Below are 23,350 nucleotides of genomic sequence, written 5' to 3' on the forward strand. Positions count from 1 at the left end.
CATCTCTACTGCATGTACATATCTTCATTTATCTTGTTATACAAGATAAATGCATAAGCCTCTTGTATTTATCTAAACAGAATATATTAGATACATATCACCAAGTTTAAGTTTATTGATTATCTCATGTTATTTATCCTGCTTTTAGATAACAGTTGTTATGCTTTAAGTAACTATTCTTAGTCCACTCTAACAGGATGTGCCAGAGGGATTTTGTAGGTAAGCAGGATTTTGTAGGTAACTGTCACCTAAGTGTTTGGGAGTGGAAAGAAGAGGTGGATGACAATGGATGCAAGATGCAAAAATGGTGCTTGATAGTTGACCGTCTTTCCATCAACCAGCTGGTTTTAAAATATCCTTTGATCTCTGAAAATAAATTGCCATATGGTAGGAAGTTTCAGGTGCTAGGTTTTCACCCACACAATGAGGATGCGGTGTTTTTAGAGACTGAGCACCCAAATTGCATTGCTCTGTGTAATATGCGCGAAAGAACGAGAGCGTATTCCATGCACTAGCAGTGCATTCGCACTATCCAAAACTAACAGCGCGTGAAAAGCACTCGCCGTTTGTCTAACGAATTAACTGAGCAAAATTTACTGCCCTCAGTTCTCTTCCTCTCTGCTCCTCTCAATTTTCTTCATCTCTGCTCCTCTCAATCGTTCTTTCTATTATCCCAGAAAATCACAGTGAAGAAATTATAAGATCAAAACCCAATAACCAAATTCACAAACCACCAAAGAACAAAACTGATTTGGGGTTTTATAACATCAAACATGGAGGAACCCAATTTCAGCTTCAAACCCGAAGATCAAAGAAACTAACTCTGAATTTCAATTCAAAGATAGAATATGGAAGAAATTGATGATGTCCAGAGAGGGAAGGTGGTGCTGCCACAAAAATCGTGGTCACCGGAGTACGAAAGCACCGCCAACTGGGTCGAAGAACCGCTGAAGCTGGCGAACTTTTGGCCTTCGATTCTCCCCCCACACTCGACCAATGGACACACTAAGACCACAGGGACATCGGGGATGGAGATGCGAGACGGATGGGACCTGTGCGCAGCCGCGACGTCGCCCGACGGCGGAGATACGGTCGGGTCACCATCTGCGCTTCGCGGGTCGGAAAAAAGGGTTGAGCGGCCGGATGCTTCTAAGCCCTTGGATCTGAATCGAGTATTTATATCCCACAAAATTTTGATCAACGGCTCAGATTGCACCACGTTAATTTCTCTGTGCTTAAATAATTTTTCATAATTTTGAAACTTTGGAGAATCGTAATAAATAGCTCGGGTGTCCGAAATTTTTTTTGAAAATTTTCACGAACTCATCTCGTTGTCTATTTTGTTATGGAGCCCAAAAATTCGAGATTTCGCATCAAGAAAAATTCAGGAAATATTCCCGACATCCCAAAATAATCACCGAGTACTAATATATACCTGTGTATTTGAAATTGTCTTAGTACTTTAGTAGTAATATTTTCCATTGCCTTACTCCATGTATTCCACTTTAATTTCTAAAAAAAAATTGAGTAATAATAAAATTTTCGTTCAATTTATCTATTTTCAATTTCATTCTAATAAAAATGAAAGTGAAAATCAATAAAATTTGACATTAATAAAAAATTCAATCAATTTTGCTCTCGTTTAAACTTTGATCTATTTGGTCAATTAACCTTTATAATCATATATTTATTAATAGATTTTTCAAAGAGTAACCCTTTTTTTTTTTAATCAATGAAATAGCTTGTATTGAAAGATAGCTCAAGTGAGCTTATTACAATCTTTATCAAGCACATCGAAAATACTTTCTGGTGCTTGACTCGTCCAGACAACACCCTGGGTCGCTTCAAAACCTATAGCTGCTAAACGGTGTGCCACCATATTACAAGATCGAGGAGTGTAAGCGAAGTGTACTCCTTTCAGTTTCCCCCAAGTACGATAGATGTCATCTACAATGCTGCCATTAGCCAACAGCTCATAGTCTGGACAATGTATCTCCTGAATAGCCAACAGCTCATAAAGGTCACGAATCGTGCCAATTTTTTCACATGATGTATATAACTATGTAGTGGATACGTGTGAATGGTTGAAAATAAAAAATTTCAAATCCGATTTCGCGGACAATAAGTAATATTAATATGTCTACTGATGTTGTATAATTTACACATTGCGTATGAAGCTATGTGGAACTTTCAAAAGTGATAACAAGGTGAAACATGAATTTGGAGAAAACTTACCGTTAATTGGGAAGATTGTAATGTTTCATGGTTGCTGTAAAAAACTAAACCAATTTCATATTCGTTTCGACTTCGATCCACTAGGTCAATTATATTTACCTTTATAACCTCATATGTATATATCAAATTTCTCAAAGGACAACCCTATCGAGACATACAAAATTGGGAAAATCAATCGTTTGATAAGAGGATTGGAATATTTTATGTGTGTTGTAAAAAATTTAGTCAATTTCGTCGTAGTTTCGATTTCAATCCACTCAGTCAATCGAAATAATCTACATAACCTCTTAGTTGACCGATGACATAACGCTACGAATCGTGCCAATTTTTTCATAAGACGTATATAATTACGTCGTGGATACATGTGAATGGTTGACGGATCGAGAAAAGAAGTTACGAAATTTTATTTTGATAGATATTTAGTGTTTAGGGTTAACCACATTGATCAAGGCCTAAACGATGACAAAAGTAGGTAAATTTTTTACCATAATATTTTCTTCTCTTCACGAGAATATACGGTTGAATTTGTGAAATTAAATTTCCTCCACGTTGTTGATTTTAGAGGGTATAATTTTCCATATAATCAATAAACAAGTTAAACTACATTAGTAGGCATATAAGATTTTTGCGGAATTCAAAAAAAAAAAAATTGAAATCAATAAATTTGACTCTTTTTAGCTCCAGAAATATCTATAGATGCTAAGTAAAATTATTCGAGATTAACTTTTTAGTCTCGGTAATTTGTAAGTATGCTTGAGAATAATCTCTTAAATTTTTCTTGAAGTGAACCTTTAATTTGTGGACTTGATAATTAAGCACATGATGCGTCAAGTTTATGGAAATTTTCTGAAAAAGTTTTCAACACACAAGCTATTTATTGCGATTTTCGGAATTTTCAGAATCATATAAATTACTAAATGTAAAAAAATTTTGAAGCGATGCAATCTAGGTCGTAGATCTCTCCACCGATTCATCTTGACCGTTGAAACTTAGTTACGTGGCATCCAGTTTTTTTTTTTTTGAACGACAAACATTAAATATAAAAATATTAGTTACATTAATTACATAAACATTAATTTTTTTTGATGACATTTAATGTTTTACATTATATACTCTGGGCTCTACTCCATTTTCGCAAGCTTAATTTGAGCGCATATATCCAGAAAATTGGTCCAACGCCATCGTCTAGGTTCTCGACCCGACGACCCGAGATAACAACCCGGTCGGAAATTCGCCGTCCGGCCACCTCACTGAGATTCACCGGTGCCGTTATGTTCATCTTCTCTTCGCCCACCTTCTCCTGGAATCAGTTCACCCATTTGTGGAGCCTGGAGAGAGAATCGAAGCCCGAGATCTTCGGGCTTTCCGAAGGGTTTTCGACATTTTCCGGCGACTATTGAGGAAGCATGAGATGAGAAACTTCGTTGACTCATCAAACTCTACTTGTTGGTATAATTGGTTTTCAATTTCATTGAATTTTGATCGAATTGATATTTTGGATGGTTTCAGACACGGTGCTGTTCCGGCACTGTTTTTGATATCAGATTTCTCCCGTGGGTTTTGTTCTAATAATCTTACACATTTTTTGAGCAATTTGTGTAAAATCACAATCTTTGGCTTCTTCCGTGAAGTATCGGATTTGGTTATTTGGTTTCTGGCGAGCACGAGGGTTTTGGCGAAGGATCAACGCCGTGGGGGTGAGGCTATGAGCAATGAGGCTGTTGAGATCTGAGGTTAATCATCGTTGGAGAACAGAGCTCTATTGGTTATGAGTTATGACCAAGTAACTTACCCAAGCTATTTACCTAAGCCACACATTTTTACCAAACGAACTGGACTAACGGATCTTAACGTGCAATTAATGGCTAGATTAAATCTGGATCAAAATCAAGGGTTCAGATGTGTCAGTGCTAGTGCACTGACGGTGCATAGAATCCGTTTTCCGAAAGTACCCTAGAGATAGTTTCAGAATTTGATCCTAAGATCAATTTGGAAAGCTGGTTTGGAAGTTGGTTTCGCTCTGCGTGTTTGGGAAGCAGAAACGTCTACCCATATGTGATCCCGTGGTTGCCTACACCTGTCCCTAAACTCTAGTCTACAAGCTAGTGAAATGATCGAGTGAGCTTCCTTAAAGCACTGGCTGTTACGAATACTCTTGCAACTTTTTTATGCTTGCCGTTGAGTAGTAGTTCGATTATTTCAAGCACATTATTCATTGTCTTGTTTTCCTGGCCATTTTATCTATTATTATTGAACAATCTAATTTGATGACCATTATTGATACTCTGTTAGCCAATAATTAACTTTAATAGGGGGCTGACTGCTTTCTTTAAGAAAAAGAAAAAGAAAAAGAAAAAAACTACAAAACAATCCATCTACTGGTTCTCATGCATATCGCGCGCAGATACAGAACGTACTCACCCACCAAGCAATTAAGAACACAATGAGAAACAAACACTGCAGCTTACAATTCCTCATCTTCCTCACTTATGGATGGATTACTCATCAAGAATTAACCAGAAAAGAGAAACAATAAAATCCAATCCCAAAGCAAAGTATGGATATTTGGTAGAGCTTCAATGATTGACCTAGCAACGATTTAATGTGCAGCGAATTCAATCAGGCGACAGAACAACATAAACATTACTTGTAGGTCAGTGGTGTTAGCTCAGTGGTTAGAGCACTCACTACCTGTTGGAAAATTTGGTCGATGGATGTTATTTTCGTCATCAGATTTCGTTTCCTACAAAATTCCACGAATACAATATTTTATTAGTAAATAAATATAATCATATTAATGCCAAAATAAGCTGAAAATAGAAGATCAACACTTATCTTTTAGATTTGCGAGCCGCCACCCAATGATTACTTCAAAAAGAGTTTAAGGTTGAGGCGTGTAAACACTGCCCTTAAGAGTAGATTTCGCCCCTCGGAGACAATGTCTCGGTGTAGCAGGTTTGTGGCGCCCTACCCTCTAGGGTACAACAACCTCGATCCTTGTAGGTGTACACTCACAATACTCGGATCGTATCGAACAGCTTGAAACTTTCTTTTGGTGGAATAGATAAATTAAAGGAAACACATGAATACTTTGAGCTCGGAAAGGAAACAAAAAAGATTGAATTTCTTGTTATATATTTTTATCTGGAAAGCTAGGGATTATATATATGGCAGGAATGATCAATGTGATGACAATTTAACAATAGCAATTAAGCTATGTAACTTATGTAACCGAAAGGAATATTATGACATTGATTAGGAAGAATCAAAACGTCAAAATAGGAATGACATTTAAACTCTGTAACTTATGTAACAGAAAGGCAATATATATCTTGACATTGATGAGTAAACCAAAACGGAAGAAAACAAATTAAGAACCACCATAATTGCAGACTTTGAACAAATGAATAATATATGAGTAAACTGATGAAATCTTTGTGTCAATCACAATCAAAGAGAGTTAATGACTATTGCCATCTGCAATTAAAGGTCCAATGGAGGTTTCAAAAATATCAGGTATTTTGAAATATTCTAATTAAATTCCAACAATCCCCCATTATTTCAAAATACCAAATTTCAAGGAAAGTGAAAGATAAGGAATATCAAAAGAAAGTGAGAATCAATGCATTAGAACTGGTGTCTTTTGGACTATGATGAACCAGCCATAGGACAAATTAGTCGTGACCCACGAAACCTTGGTGAAAATAAAATTTTCTATGAACCAAAATTTCTAATTGTGAATCAGACAACTAACCACCCACATTAACTCTCGAATCAAGCTGTTCGAAGCGGGGTGGCGCGAATAGGCCATGCGCCCTACCTGGATATTCATGAATGCTCTAGAGAGTATGCCTTGCTCTCATAGGAAGCGGCCCCACTTCCACATCCATATAGGTGAATCCATCAAGTGTGTACTGCAAACAAACACACCACCCAAATGTTTGGGCTATGAAACTCATTAAGAACATTTGTTCAACCTTACACATTGCAGTTCAAGCACTATTTATTTACACCATAGGGAGGGACCATCAATAGCTTTATTTGATAGTGCAACACTGACCAACAAGTGACTTGTTCTTACCCATATGAACCTACTTCATGGGATCTCCAATCACATAGGTTGGGTTACCATCACTCTTGATCTTTGTCTATAGGCATAAGCCCCATCCCCCTCGATGTATTAACCACTAGCTTTTGGCTTTTAGTCTAGTGATTTTGTTAGAGTATTGGCCAAAATCAACTCTGACCTACAAAGCTTATTGATTAATCTCAACAGTAAGTAATCCTCAATGGATTTTTAGTTATCCAATCTCATATAAATATAAGAGCCTATTTTTCTTGTTTTTCCTTGACCCCCACATTTTTGAGTCTGTCTGGCTCATATATATAGGCAAGATAATATCAAGCCATATATATTTAGGCAACGAATCTTCGCAAGTCAAGGACTTGGGAATTTAATAGGCAACAGTATTTACCAATTTTGTGACTTTGGATACCTTAGTCACCCCCACATTTGGAGCCATCAAATGTCTCTTTGATCAAAATTAAATTTGATCATGGAGGTACATCGAATGTCCATTTTCTCAAAGCATAAACCGAAGGCAGCAATTAATGTGATAGTTTTTTCAGGGCCTCAACATAAGGGACAATATCGAGGCGTCAATGAATAAAAACCGCATATATTTATTTGTTTTGTAGCAATATTGACCGAAAAGCAACGAAAATTTGAAAGGCAACCCAAAACCTTAAGGCAGCATATGGAACTAATCATCTGAGCAAATATGGCTAGGGAACCATGTTTAGAGACTTGTTGTCTCTGCATTATATCCGGAAGCACCAATAATATAGAATCAGGCAACTATTTTCTCGATGACCAAATTCTTAAGGCAACCATGTTCATTACCATTAAAGTATCGAGGCAACCGTTATATCTAATCCATATGATAGGGTCCGATTCATCATTCAAGATGTAAATGAGGCAACCCTTATTACTTGTAACCAAACTTTAAGGCAACATTATTATATTTTTTTCTTTTCGAAGGCATCAACCGTAGGGACATTTATATTCCGAGGCATCAAATTGCCATAGGCAACCGTCAATGTAAAATTGAAAAAAATAATTTCTCAATGCATTATTCATGATAACACATTTATTTTTCAGGCAACCGAGGCATCATTTTAATCAACCGTCAATGGAAATATTTAGAGGCAACAACTTTATTATTTCCGAAGAAACAATAATCTGAAGGCAACATTTCAAATTTTTTTTTTCTTCCTTGAAGAAAAATACTTTGAAGGGACGTATTCCGAATGCAACAACAAAGGAACAACTTTTCAAGTTATAACGGTAAAAAAATATTTTGATGCATAGAAAATATGCTAAACATAAGGTTCATAGCAATCTTGCACAATAAATGGTGTGAAAATGGTAAAACGATATTATATACAGCTATTAATATAGAAAAGTAAAAATGCAAAACTGTTTGTTTTACGTTACAAACACAATGCATTGAACAATGAAGTGAATGCAAATTAAACTAAAATTAATAGTAGCACACAACTTAAACCATCATTACACCATGCATTACTAACCAAAAAATGCACATTATAGGATCAACATTCAAATGCAAACTGAAAACCCATTAACAATTAAAATATATACACTTTACCATCGTAACATATATTAAAAGACGAAAAATTATAATAAAATCATGTATGTAACTGTAACCGTGCATCATGTAGTCATGTAACTGTAATCATGTAGTATTAATAGAGAAAATCTTATTGGAGCAAAACAAGAATGTACGACTGCATGTAAAACGGTTTTGTTTTTCAAGGGACAACAAAGGTACCAGATGAAAGGAATTAAAGCAATAGATTAATAAGAGTCTGAGCATATTGAGATCTTATTTGAAAGGCTAAGCAGACATTTAATAATCATAAGCCAATAAAAAAAAATTGAAGTTTAATGCACGATTAAGATGCAATGAACATTTTGCAATATGTGTGAAACTAACTGCCATAATAATTATTCCAAATCAAATGGTTCCTATTGCAAAAAGGAACAACTAATTCATAAATATAATTCAAGATATAGTGATCCTCCATTCTCAAAGGAAAATTTCAGTAGTTCTTTTCAATTCTCGGAGTTGAAAGTAATATATGTAACGACATAGAATTATGTTCACTCAATGAATAAAAGACTTATCTTCATGTCTAAGCATTCCACAAGGAAACATCCACCAATGGAGATCTACTCTTAAGATTGTTGGAAAATTTGGTCGATGGATGTTATTTTCGTCATCAGATTTCGTTTCCTACAAAATTCCACGAATACAATATTTTATTAGTAAATAAATATAATCATATTAATGCCAAAATAAGCTGAAAATAGAAGATCAACACTTATCTTTTAGATTTGCGAGCCGCCACCCAATGATTACTTCAAAAAGAGTTTAAGGTTGAGGCGTGTAAACACTGCCCTTAAGAGTAGATTTCGCCCCTCGGAGACAATGTCTCGGTGTAGCAGGTTTGTGGCGCCCTACCCTCTAGGGTACAACAACCTCGATCCTTGTAGGTGTACACTCACAATACTCGGATCGTATCGAACAGCTTGAAACTTTCTTTTGGTGGAATAGATAAATTAAAGGAAACACATGAATACTTTGAGCTCGGAAAGGAAACAAAAGAGATTGAATTCTTGTTATATATTTTTATCTGGAAAGCTAGGGATTATATATATGGCAGGAATGATCAATGCGATGACAATTTAACAATAGCAATTAAGCTATGTAACTTATATAACCGAAAGGAATATTATGACATTGATTAGGAAGAATCAAAACGTCAAAATAGGAATGACATTTAAACTCTGTAACTTATGTAACAGAAAGGCAATATATATCTTGCCATTGATGAGTAAACCAAAACGGAAGAAAGCAAATTAAGAACCACCATAATTGCAGACTTTGAACAAATGAATAATATATGAGTAAACTGATGAAATCTTTGTGTCAATCACAATCAAAGAGAGTTAATGACTATTGCCATATGCAATTAAAGGTCCAATGGAGCCATGGAGGTTTCAAAAATATCAGGTATTTTGAAATATTCTAATTAAATTCCAACACTACCTAAGATCCAGGTCATGGGTTCGAGTCACCATGGGGGGTAGGAGTGAAATCCTTTGATCATCTTTAAAAAAAAAAATAATAATAATAAAAAAAAAAAAAAAAAAAAACTTTGAATAGAGCTGACAAGAAGCAAAAAGTTTAACTGTAATATTTATTGCTACCAAAAGAAAGATGGAACTCAAGTAGAAGGGTGATATGATACAGATCGATTAAATGACAGATATCATGCATGCCATGCATATTAACATATTTAAGTACAACAGCTGAATCAGAAACAATTCAATAACACTTGTTAAAGAGCATAAGTACTCATACTATGATAAGTAATTTGGAAGCATATTCGATCAGTTCTCACTTTTGTTTGTATTTTACATCATTTTCCTACTTCCCCTAGTGTTTCTCATCAATCGGAAGCTACCAAAGCTAAAACTCAATATAGACATCTTAAGATTACAGAGAAAATTTGAATCTGGAAGCAAGCATATAATTGCAATCTCTATATAAGTTCAGTTGCCTAACTTTAGAACTCTTATAGGGAATACATATTGAGCATAGGAGGCAAATACATAACAATATCTACATGTCGAACAAAGTAAAGAACAAGTACCTAGCTTAGATATTGCTGGCATGGGATACATAAACACCCTCATCCTTACACCCTGCAAAGCCACAAAAGAACTTGATCCATAAGTTAACCACTCAAACGAAAATCATTATACATATACTCAACATTATTTTGAGTTTAAACAATACCAAGTATTTGGGAGGCAAACTGGACTTGAACTTAGCACGAACAGTGCCACTGTTACGATGAGGCCTGGAAACCTTTCCCCAAATGCAGTGGTAATAGCTCCCATTTTTCATCACCTTAGCCCTGTAGAAAAAGGCCATGCGCTTACCAGCTTACCACACAGCTTCAGCCTGACTGTTAACTCCTTCGATCTGAACCAGAGTGAGGTATTCGGCTACTGAATTGACTTGCGCGCATCTCTTGTCACCAAGGATGGTTCCCCTGGCATCTAGAGTCTCACTCTCTCTTGTTTCCAGGGAAGGTTCCTCTGACATAGTGTGATTCGACTTGGACCTCTTGTATACTTGTTGTTGACTCCTCAACATCTTGCACCAATTGTTTAAATCATTCCAGATTTTATTTATTGCCAACTCAATAAAATATTTCTGCTGTCCCATTGGCACAGCAGATACTGTTTTTGACCGAGTACCTAAGCTGCATTGCCATGTGAAATATGCATGAAAGAATCCTAGAGATAGTTTCCAAATTTGATCCTACAATCAATTTGAAATAGTTATTTGATCCTCCCGGCTGCTCTTTTATGAGAGCCACAACATTTTTGGTCGCGTGATCTAGCTTCTGTCAAGCATTTACATGGATCAATGAACACTGCAACTTTTCATTTTATTGGTTGAGGACAAGGTGCATAAGCTTTTTTTATGGTTGCGAGCAGTTCTTGGCGAAAATAGAAGCACCATTGTTCATTATTTGCATCCTCATGTTCCTGGCTAAATTAAGCACATTAATTTGTGCCTTATATATATTGGCCATTACTAGGAGATAATTATATCTGTCATACTCTATTAGACTACTGGCACTACTATCCATTTAATGGTTCTCATGCATATAGCAGAAACAGAATTCATACTCTTAAGTCTTAACTTCTTAAGAACACAAAGAGAAAGAAAGCTGCAGCATCAATATCTCATGCATATAGAAGAAACAGAATTCATACTCTTAAGAACACAAAGAGAAAGAAAGCTACACCATATATGTATCAAGAACTACCCATGGAAGGAAAAAGAACATACAAACCAAACAAAAATAAGAAAAAATTAACTTTAGCACCTCAACATGTGCATTAACATTCAAGCTGAAGGTCAGATAACACCAAATTAGAGAACAATGTTTGACAGGGATCCAAAAAAAAAAAACTGATCGAATGAGTTTTTAGAGGTACAATCCATTTAAAATTCAAGGTAGTCCAGACATCTGACTTGACCATCTCCATGCATCATATTTCTAGAAGTCCAGAGTAACTGCAAGAAAGCAGAGCAATATTAGAACCCAGAAAAACCTAGCAGCAAGTCCATGAGGACCATGTAGTATAGAGAAGGCATGTATGTTTTCAAGATTGGAAAAGGCATAGTAAATAACTGGTCTAATGATCACTTAAAAATGTGAATCGCAATGAATTCAGTCAGGCTACAAAACAATCTATACACTACTTGTAATTAGGACTAGCTGGCACATATATTTCTGGCACACATACTACCCTCACCTAACACCCTGCAAAGGCACCACCAAAGAAACCATTCATACCACTCAAACAAAAAACATTGTACAGGTGGCATACTTTAGTTTGAGTTCAACACAATATATACCAAGGGATATTGGGGGAACAATCAATATATATGAGGAAAATACGCTATAAAGTATATAATGTCAACACATAACTGGAAGTGGAAATAATCTGAAGGCATAAGGGTAAATACTAGTACCTAGATAGAGTCATACAGCTCCCAAATTTTGCCACATATTCTCAATGGGCGCTGTCATTTTCCTCTGGAAGTTGAGAACTTCGAGACAAGCTATGGTACATACCAGTATCTCATACACTCATTTTACATCTATTTGAACAAAAAATTACAATTATTTGAATCAAAATTACAACATTGAGAACAAAAGTTACCATATTCATTTACACTATTTACATATAGTTAAACAAAAATTACAACATTGACAACGAATTTATTCAAAACCTTGTAACAATGTCGTAGGAGGTGTAATTACCATTATTAGAACTAATATTACACAAAATAAGACTCAACATTACCACTCTGACAACAAATTTGTTGTCACATTTATAAATGTGTGTATGAGATACTGGTATGTACTATAGAATTTTCCGAGAACTTCAATGCTTTCTGCTTCATATTTGCCAACAAATGCATCTGCTTTAGAGTTAATGACTTCTACTTGAGCACACATTACTTTAATCTCCTCTTCAAGCCAATCCAAAGAATTACCATTTGATGCATGTAAAAAACTCTGCCAATTAGGCAGCAAGGGGAAGGTTTAAGAGAAGCTCAAGTCTGGTAGCAATGGACACTGTATCAGCAAGAAATCTATCGATAAATTCATGCCGTTGATTTATGTCATCCAGATTTATTTTACGCCCATCACCTAAGAAGCACCAATATGGGTACGAGTATCCGGATACGATACGATCTGAAACGTGGAAACGGCAAATCTTAAATGTAATAGGAAACGGGTACGTGAAGGAAACGCCAATTAAATAAATATATATATATATATACAGCGACGTCCTTGCTATAGTTAATTTGCGGATGGGTCAAGCACAGCCGTCCATTTCTTTAAATGAAATCCAACGGCTCAGATCAATCTCCTTGAAAACCAAAACGCGGGTCGAACTAATATGTTCCACAACGATCAACTGTAGACTTTCCACTTTGGTTGCATCGAAGTCTCTGGTTCTGGTTCGATCAGTTCTCCACCCAACAACAAAACACTGTGATGAGTCTCAGATCCCAAAACCATTAACAGCGCCGGAGTGATTCCTCCGGTGACGCCCGATATCAGTCCCCGCCGAACTTCGTCATATCCTTAGTCATCCTCACTGCTGCCGTTTGGGTTCGAAGATGACGCGGTCAACAGAGCTCATCACCGGTGAAGACCCCGATGAAGGTCCTCAAGTCGCCATATAAGGTAAAGCTTTGAGTTTTCTGAGTTTGAAGATTTGGGATTACTGAAGATTGGGTAGTACTGATTTGGGATTACTGATTTTGGGAAATTTAATTTGGGATTACTGATTTGGAATTACTGATTTTGGATTACTGATTTTGGATTACTGATTTGGAATTACTGATTTGGAATTACTGATTTTGGATTACTGATTTGGGATTACTGATTTTGTATATAGATTTGATTGAAGTGTTTGGCAGAAGGAGAAATTAAAGGAGCAATTCAAAAAGTTTGGAAGGAAGTTCAAGCAAAGTTCAGTTGGCAATGTTGTTTATCAGCAGTACAAAGAACACAGATCTTAGAAAAGTAAAATGCTTATAATGTAATTTGAGGTTGAGGCTTGGAAGCAAAAGTTCAAATAAATTTGCACAATTTACATGTGCAAATTTATTTGAACTTTTGCTTCCAAGCCTCAACCTCACTTTCAGCAGTCTAGAAGAAGAGTTCAAGCTTGTTTAAACATGTTTGCAATGTTTTGATTGTAAACAGTGACATGTTCAGTTTTGAGAGAGCTTATAGTTATGTAAAAGTCATTTATTTGTTAGAAGCACATGAAATTTCAATAGAGCTTTTAGGATACTGATCTAGTGTGTGTGTTTTTTCAGGTTTTGTATTTGCAAGGTGATTTCAGGTTGGCTATTGGCTTGTTGCTGTTATTGGTGAATATTGTTATGAATTTTGTGATGTGATGTGTTTGATCACTATGCCAAAAAATGAATCAGACGACAGTTTTTCACTGTCGTCTGATAGTGAAATTTGCTGTTGTTAATACTCCTGCCATCTGATGCAGGTATCAGACGACATCGCAAAACTGTTGTCTGAATCCAATTTGGACAAGCGCTAGTATTAATATGCATGTTGTCTGAATACCAGAAAGGACAACATACGACTGTGTAGAGTCCGTTGTGCAAGTCATATTAAGTCGGCAGCAATCTCATGGAAAGTAACTTTTGAAGCAAAGTTTGACAAGATCAGTTGTGTAGAAACTGTTGTCCCTTTAAATGTTCTACATCATTTTTTTGAGATAACACTGTTGTGTGAATTGAAGCAAAACAACAGAAGTTTGTAGAAAACATTGTGTGTTTGGGTTTGATACTACAGAACATAGTACTTTATTGTTGTATTTTTTCTAGTTGGGCAATTAAAATTGTTTGAAAAGTATTGTAATTAGATTGTTCATACAACAGTTTTTGAATACCATTTTATAATGTTCCATTGTCAGACAATTGTTAGACAATAGTTTTCATTTGGAATGAAATGGTACGAGAGAGGGTCACAAGACATTATGCACATAGCATTTAACCAAAACCAATCGACCAACATTCAAAAACATATCCATTGATTAAACATTAAAAACCAATTCATTCCATCATCACCCCAATATTAACATAATAACCCTACCTAAACATAAAGCCCAAAAACATCAAGGCCAGAAACATATTGTACTAGTCCACTTCCTTCTGCCCTTGCTTAGCACTTTTCTTAACCTCAAACCAGTTTCTTCTCATGCCCTCAAAAGGCTTGTCCTCTCTGTTTCTCTAATAGAACTGTCCATCATCCTCTTGTTCTCCAGCTAGAGTTCTCACACCCAAAAATCCTACAAATAATAAATTCCAGCTTAAAATGATATATAATCTTAAACAACATACTGATAAATGAATGTGCTCATATAGTAATAGAAGTTGCAAACTGAGGTGCACTTGTGTACAGTTTTACATTATCTATGCAGCCAGAGGCCAGGAGAGCATCCTTGTGCAGATGCTCACCGTAGAAAGAATATCAGTAAATAACACATAAGAAAATGACAAGCATACAGCAATATATGGCACCTTATTCTCTCAAGAAGTCTTGGACTCTTCCTAGCAGTCCTAATAAAGCAGTGCTTTAGCAGTTCCTTGGCACTTGCACACTGAGAGGAAAAGCAAACAAAAGAGAGTGATAATAAGAAAACTTGTAGAATTCATTAAACAAGACATTGGAAGGTCATAATAAAAAACAGAGAGATAGATCCGCATCTTGTCTCATTGTTTTTATTGGTTACGCATATCCTATAAGAACCAAATACATGACAAGGATTAATTATCTGGAGAGCATATTATATAAGTGATCACTGTTCTGAACTGAACTCCAATAACCTGTATCCATACATGACTTAAGCATTTCCAACAAGGAATACGTATTCATCGGTCATGACCCACTTCCAAGTTCATCGGTCACGACTTTAAAGAAGCAATTGGCATGAGCTAAGATATACAAATCTTATTCTCTATCCTAAGAAACATTGAGAAAAACAATTACCTCACATATTTGCCGTACGTAGAAGTCCATGAGGGATGGGCATTGCCCTTTTTCATGTTGAATATCTGTAGCAGGTCGAGAGAAGGCGGTTGCCAAGCACTTTGAACTCCCACTTTTTGAATATCTTCTGGGAATCCCTCTAGGAAAATTATCTTCATCATCTCGATGGTTTCTCTTCCTAGAACAAGCTCCCCCCATGGTGAAAATCTGGTAATCAATGACTCAAGATATACCTAGAAACTGCGGCAGAACAATACTCTATCCATTCAATTAACAAACTTGAAAATACACAAGTAGAGAGTACGGAAAATAAGTAAGTATCCAGTACAATCAATTCACCCAAAACTCTATTATAATCATATTCAACCAAGAAAATATTTATTTCTTTATACCAATGCACTAAGAATTCAAACTGATTACCAACAACATCATTTAATCATTCATGGTAATCAAGTCCCACCATATCTGGTATACAGCTCAATTAAACTCCCAGGCAAGTAGTACACAAGGTCTCAAACCTTCCATGACCACTCATGAATGCTAACTTTTGTGAACTTATTCAACTTGTCATGGCTCAGTACATGCAATCACTTCTATTTTATTGTCCTTCTCAATGACTAGTACGTCAACTTCAATAGACCAAGTTCTAATTCTATCACAACATAGTTCTTTCAATGACTTCAACTCAACAATTAAAGGAACTAATTATGCCAGGCCATTCACAATAAACATCAAACCCACATATTCAAAACCTCCTGTACACACCCGTATTTCGCATTCTATATAATCAAATCCAAACATTCATTCTTGTTTCCCACATAAACACTCGACACAACCAACCATTACAATTAATATAATCTATCCAACTCTTTATGGACAACCAACGTACGATGCACAATTCCAAGGTTGGTGTTTCACAATTACCTTTTATATTCAGTTTTCTGTCTAAAACCCAATTTGGGTTTTGGAGTATGTAACAACCTTCATGTGAAATCTTCATTAATAATCCACGAGCAGAGCCTAAAAATATAGGTTCCCACTTCTCTTCATCCTCAAGCTTTTGGGTCCCATTCCCTTCATATTTCTGCGTTTTCCTCCAAACTCAACCATTCAATTTACAACATGGCAGTTAGTTTTAGATTGACAACCCAACTTCAAAATCACAAGAATATGCCGAGAATGGTTTACCTTGACTCGAAGTAGTCTCAATCGTTTCTCCATATATGACTCTTTCAATTAAACTGTAGAGGTTCAAGTTTCTTCTTTAACCGGTAAGAACAGGAGACACCCGCTGCGAGTAGTGAACTCCGACGAAGCCCAATGACACCAAATATATCAATTCGTTCAGAACTCAGCCAAAATCAAAAACTAAATATACCAGACGTAGTGCCCGAAGAGAAGACTAATTTCCTTACCTTGCATGTCGTCATCGGCTACCGAATTCGCCGGAAAATGCAGAAGAGCAGCTGGAGCCGTAGAAATTTCTCAGCTTCGAATTGGCTTCGTTGGAGCTCGTTGGTGGAAACCCAGGTTACATCGACAGAGAGGATGACGACCGCTTGGATTGGGGTCAGTGATGGTGAGGAGAACATCCTCCTCCGCCATGACGCCTTCCGCTTCACCATTCTCCTCTTGAGATTGAAAATTGAAACCCTAGAAAATTGGGGATTGTGAATTCAACAGAGAGTGAATAGGGATCTAGAAGGGAATCGGAGGACGACACATCGTTATTGAAAAAAAGTAGATGGAATTGAGAGAGAGAGGATGGGAAGGGATCTAAGGCAGAGTTAGTTTTGCTTTTCGGTTGCCGGGGTCGAGGTTTGTTGAAGAGAATTGTGGAGAGAGAGTGAGATAGAAAGGGGGGTTGAATCTGAATCTTGTTTAACTTTCTCAAAATAAAACGAGGGGGAAGTTTAAGTTTTGGCTAAAAGATGGGCGGGCAAAATCGATGGAGGGAGTCAAAAATTGAGTTTTGACTAAGTGCGGAACTCAGACAACATAAATTCATAATCACTGTCGACTGAAGGAGAGTTGCACAACAGATTAAAGCATCAATAAATAACTGTTGTCGGAAGCCATTGTCTGAAGGAGAGTTAAACAACAGAATAAAGTAGCAATAAATAATAGTTGTCTGAATAAAATCAGTCATACAACATCAAAACTCAACCATTGTCTAAATAGTAATTGCACAACAGTAAAGTATCAATACATAACTGTTGTCTGAATTAAATCGATCAGACAACATCAAAATACCACAATTGTCTGAATAATAATTGCACAACAGCTAACATAATAACTGTTGTCTGAAATAACTCACTCAGACAACATCAAAATATAACCATTGTTTGAATAACAATTGCACAACAGCAATGTAATAACTGTTGACTGAATCAAAAATTTGGACAACAGAATAATTCTTGCTGTCGTCTGATTGTATCAGACAACAGTTAAAATTTTTGCTGTTGTTGGAATTGTGTTGTCTGATTCGTTTTTTGGCATAGTGGATTCTTCAAGCTTGGGATGCACCGGCAGTGAGTGACGATTGTATTTGAGGGAGGTGGATTGGTTGGTTGCTGCATAATGTGTTGGCTGTGGGATAGGAAAACTGTGGTCATTGGTGGAATATTTGTAGTAGTAAACACTAAATGTAATGTGCATTTTCTGGAATCACAGAGCTTTGCTCTTGCTAAGCTATTTCTCATTTAGGGTTTTGCAAAACAAACACAAAAAAAAAAAAAAAAAAAAAGAGGGTTTTTGCTTTACGGGTCAAGTAACTGATCAGGTAACTGACCAAGTAACTGGTCAGGTAACTGATCAGGTACCTGACCAAGTAAGTAATTGATCAGGTAACTGACCAAGTATATTCTGCTCATCATTCACCTAGAATTTTTGAAACACATCAAGTAAAGTTTGAAGGTGAAAAAGTTCACAATACAAACCTTGAGAATTTATCCTCAGATTTTGAGGAAATTGTGTTAGATGAGAATATAAGTGTAGCATTGTCTTTAGAACAAGAAGTAACTGGTCAAGTAACTGATCAAGTCACTGATCACGTAGCTGTAACTGATCAAGTAACTGGTCAAGTAACTGACCAAGTCACTGATCGAGTACCTGATCAAGTACCTGTAACTGGTCAAGTAACTGACCAAGTAACTGTCACTGGTCAAGTAACTGACCAGAAGGCCATATTCAGTGATCGTGTTTAGCAGCTACATAAGATGGAATCCATGTCAGTGATTGCTGAAGGTAAGCCTTGATCCCTTTTATGATTGTTGTGCATATGTTGTGAGCATGTATTTATGGTTTTACATGCATATTAAGTCATTCCACACCTCATTTTCTGGAATCATTACAAATCATCTGGAATCATTACAAGTCATTTGGAATCATTAAAAATCAGCAACAATTGAGTATCCACAATTGAAACCATTACATAATGAATTCACTATGATCCTCACTCTACCATATAATCTTGAAATGATCCAAAATGTCTTCCAAAACCTGCAGAATCAAAGAGACCACCAAAACACCGCCTTGCCATAAACTGATCAGTGCATCCACATAAGATCAACAATCGAAACAAAAACCCAACTTTATTTGAAACTGAAAAGCACACATAAGAACAACAATCGAAACAAAAACTAAACCCAGAAACAGAAAGAAGAAAAGTCCCAAAATATGGAAAAAAAACCCTAGATTTTGTAATTGGAAATCAAACAAATCAGAAAAGAGAGAGAATCCATTCTGTAGATGTGTTTCTCTGCTTCCAAGTCTGCAACTTTTGGCGCGAAAACTCCAAGGGATGTCGGGACCATAAGAGAGATGCAATTTTCATGAGAGAAAGGAAAAAAGAAAGCTTCGGTTGCAACAATCGTGCAACCTGAGTTCTCTTTCTAGTATTTGGAGACGAGATGAGAAGAGATTGTGGAGAACTGATCGAACCAGAACCAGAGACTTCGATGCAACCAAAGTGGAGAGTTTACAATTGATCGTTGTGGAACATATTAGTTCGACCCGCGTTTTGGTTTTCAAGGAGATTGATCTGAGCCGTTGCATTTCATTTAAAGAAATGGACGGCTGTGCTTGACCCATCCGCAAATTAACTATAGCAAGGACGTCCTCTTTGGAACCTTGCGCTATATATATATATATAAAATTAGAAAAAAAAAATGAAACATAAACAAGGTACTAGTTTATCACAATCAAACATTATCAATCCAAAGGTTCAAATAAAAGGTTAACACAACTAATAACAAGTTAACAACCATCAACTTCATTCAACTTGGACAACATCCTCAAGGTCTTCATCTTCATGATCAACATTAAACAAAACCCCCTCTAATTGTGGTTCATCAAGTAAAAGGTTAGCAATCTCAAGCCTTCCAACATTAGTCTCTTCCAAAGAATCAAACTCATCACCTCCAACATCCCACATTTTAGTTGCACTCTCATTGTAACTTGGGCTTCTTCTAGCTAAAAGGCGAAGATTGGTATGCACAAACACCAAATCTTCCGCTCTTTGTGGTGTTATCTTGTTCCTCCTCACAGAGTGAATCAAATTGTAAGTACTCCAATTTCTTTCACAATATGAAGAAGAACAAGGTTGACCTAGAACATTGAAGGCTATGGCTTGAAGAGATGGTGCCGAAGCTCCATGGACAGCCCACCATGTTATAGGCTGCATAATAAACCTATCCTTCATAGCATCTCCACTTCCAAACTCTTGCATGCACATATAAAAATTGGCAAATTCTATGTTAACTTTTCTTCGATCATCTTCATTGGCAAAGTATCTAAGGATACAATTTTTCCTCTCCCTTGTAATCTCTAAATCTTTGTGGGGAGCAACCCGATTAGTATCTTCACTAAGCCATTCCGAACTATAATACCTAGATATAAAATAAGAATAAGTTTAATTCACATTATAATTTATGAAAGATTAAACAAACAAGCAAAAGAGAAACAAATGTTATACTTACTTCAGATTCAATGAATGTGCCAAGCAATTGAGAGAAGTATTGCTCTTGGACTAACGAGCCATTAGAACCTTATACACCGCATCCCAAAATGGAGACTCTTGATGAGGTTGCTTCCTTTCTTTCCTATAGATAGCTTTCTTCACTTGCTCAATCATACTATCCCACCAATCATACACCAAATGAAGAGAAGGCCTATCAGTGTCTGCTCTCCTGATCATCTCATAGATAGGCTCAGTAAAAGAAATGATGTAATCAATGTCATCCCACAGCAACTCATCTAATAATTTCTCTTTCACAGAAGCTGCCTTCCTAACATCGTCTTCTTTGTAATCATCCCACTTTGGACTGATGACCATCTGTTTCAAACCATTTTTGATTTGCCTAAACCTCTTTAGCATGATTAACGTAGATGCAAACCTTGTGGGAGCAACCGAAAGCAACTTCAAATTGCAATGGTCATTAAACATCACTAATCTCATTCCATGATTCATAATGAAGTTCTTGATAAACATAACATCCTCAGAAACTGGCTGTAAACAACAACATGCATCAAACACATCCGCATTGCTTGCAACTAATGAAGGTGTGCAAATATTCTTGACAGCAAGATTCAAAGTATGCACTACACATGGTGTCCAAAAAATAGTAGGATACTTACTTGCTATCAAGGCACCGGCCTTGGAACAAACTGGAGCATTGTCGGTAATCACTTGCACAACATTTTCCCAACCCACTTTCTTGATGGAATCTATAATCAAGTCTGCAATCAATGCATGATCCTTGAATTCCCCCTCACAGTTTATAGCCCTCAACATCATCGGACCACTCTCATAAGTGGCTATCACATTAATCAATGGTCTTCTTTGTGCATCAGACCAACCATCACTACAAAGACTCACACCTTTGTCTTTCCATGTAATCTTGATTGGCTCTAAATGATGCTCAATATTTTTCCTTTCTTTTGCAAGAAGTGTGGTCCTTAGAGCATTGTAGCCTGGTGGAATGTAGCCTGGAAGGGTAGAAGCACGAATGTAGTAGTTTCGATAGTGTGGATTTCTAGCTAGGTTGAAAGATAAGCCACCGGTGTAGTACATCCTTGCAACCTCACTATCGCATTGCTCCCTAGCTGAGTTTTGGAAGGCCTTTTCAACTGAACCAACAGTTGTTTTCCTCTTCTTTCCACCATCACTTGCTGTTTGTGCTTGTGTATAGGCATAATAACTCATCCCATAGCTACTTGTGGCGGAACTCCCCCGTTGTTGTCCTGATGATGGTAGTGGAACTTGTTTAGGAGCTGCATTCATTAGTCTCTCCTTGCATTCTCTCACCAACTTGGACATTTGAGTAAATGCATGAGGAGTAACCTTGTTGCAAACTGCCACCCCCGCTGTTCCTTCTTTCAACAAATGACCACGAACTCTAGTATAAGACCCGTTGTAGTGCAATTTGCAAAAATTGCACTGCCACCTCCAACTTCCTCCACCTGCCATTTTTTGAATCTTCTTCACAAATTTCCACAATGGTGCTTTATCATCAACGGTCTCATTTTCAGTATCAGCAGATCCACTACTAGCACCGACGTTAACAAACCCGGCACTAGAACTAATAGGAGGTGTTTCTCCGCTGCTCATGGTTCCTGAAAAATATTGGCCACAATCATAATTAACATCACTGAAAGTAGTGGAATTATCTTAATTTTGCTCTTGCTGTTTTTTGCTCTTGTTTTTCTTAATTATCTTAATCACTGAAAGTAGCTAGTGGATTCAAATTCAATAATGGTGTTTGACGCATTGCCGCTGCATTATTCTGCACTACAACTACAAGTTAAGAGACACAACAGAATAACAAAACAACAAAATAACAAAATAACATAAGAACTAGCTAGCCCATAGTTGCTGCTATACACACATCAAATTGAAGAAGAGCAGCCCATAGTTGCTGCTATACACACAACAAATTGAAGAACAAATATGAGAAGAAGAGCAGAACAAACGTACCTGAAGCGGCTAGAAATTCAATCTCCAAGCTCCAAGGTCCAAGCGAATCGAAGAAGAGGAGAACTGGAGAAGTCTTGAGCAGAAAAATTCCAACTTGCAAAGAAGAGCAGAAGAGGAACGACCGAACGACGAAGCCAGAAGAGAAACGCTCGATCTGGGTCTCGTTTTTGCAGAAGAGAAACGATGAAGGAGGTGTTTCGTCGCGTCTTTTGCAGAAGAGAAACGATGAAGCGGCTGAGATGTCGCGTCTCTCTCTCTCTCTCAATCTAGGTCTTTTGTTTTATTTTTATTTTTTTCAATTTTTGCAGAGTAAAAAGTCAGTATTACCCCCACGTTTCCGATTTATTTACATTCTGACGTTTCCGCATAGGATACAGATGTATCCAAATCGTTTCCAAATCAGGATACGCGTTTCCGGGCGTTTCCGAGCCGTTTCGTACCCGTTTCCCGGATCGATACGAGATACGCTGGCAATTTCGCATTTCCGTGCATCATAGGACTTTATATTGAAAAGATCCATGTTAGTAGTTTGTGGGTGTTTTGTCGATGTTTGTCTCTAGCTGAATGTGAGCAGCCGATTGGACAAGATAGCAGCTTTATGTCCTTGCTAAAAAGGGGTACTGAAGAAAGCAATATACGTGGTGAAGCGTATATCGGCAGTAGCACACTGGAATCAATAAGACTTCTCATCACTATTATTGGTACCACCCTGACTTCTGGTTTGATCAAGATGATGTTATGCCTCACCCTGGAAAACATTGAGTGGAGGATGCGAAAAATGAGCAATGTTGAGGCTTTACTTAGGTTTCTGAATGAGTCTTTTGAGTGGGAAGAAAAATCAGATGAGGGCGTGGAACCATTACACAAAGTGATGGGCTATGATGCACGGAAACGCGAAATTGTCGTCGTATCCCATATCGATCCGGGAAACGG

General features: G+C 36.9%; 2 protein-coding genes across 2 annotated transcripts; both read right to left on the reverse strand.

Annotated features, from left to right (window-relative positions):
• Window positions 1–14,531: 14,531 nt before the first annotated feature.
• Window positions 14,532–16,433, reverse strand: LOC133728478 (uncharacterized). Its single transcript, XM_062155885.1, has 4 exons — window positions 16,366–16,433; window positions 15,442–15,681; window positions 14,973–15,052; window positions 14,532–14,740 (listed from the first exon to the last, which is right to left on the reverse strand). Exons 2-4 carry the CDS (start codon window positions 15,637–15,639, stop codon window positions 14,698–14,700), a joined length of 321 nt encoding a protein of 106 aa, XP_062011869.1. The 5' UTR covers window positions 15,640–15,681; window positions 16,366–16,433; the 3' UTR covers window positions 14,532–14,697.
• A 3,281-nt stretch (window positions 16,434–19,714) lies between these two features.
• On the reverse strand, window positions 19,715–22,051 carry LOC133731213 (uncharacterized). The gene is made up of 2 exons (XM_062158639.1): window positions 20,496–22,051; window positions 19,715–20,330 (listed from the first exon to the last, which is right to left on the reverse strand). Exons 1-2 carry the CDS (start codon window positions 22,049–22,051, stop codon window positions 19,715–19,717), a joined length of 2,172 nt encoding a protein of 723 aa, XP_062014623.1.
• Between the last annotated feature and the right edge of the window lie 1,299 nt (window positions 22,052–23,350).

Source organism: Rosa rugosa, chromosome 2 (assembly GCF_958449725.1).
Source record: "Rosa rugosa chromosome 2, drRosRugo1.1, whole genome shotgun sequence".
NCBI classification, from domain to species: Eukaryota; Viridiplantae; Streptophyta; class Magnoliopsida; order Rosales; family Rosaceae; genus Rosa; species Rosa rugosa.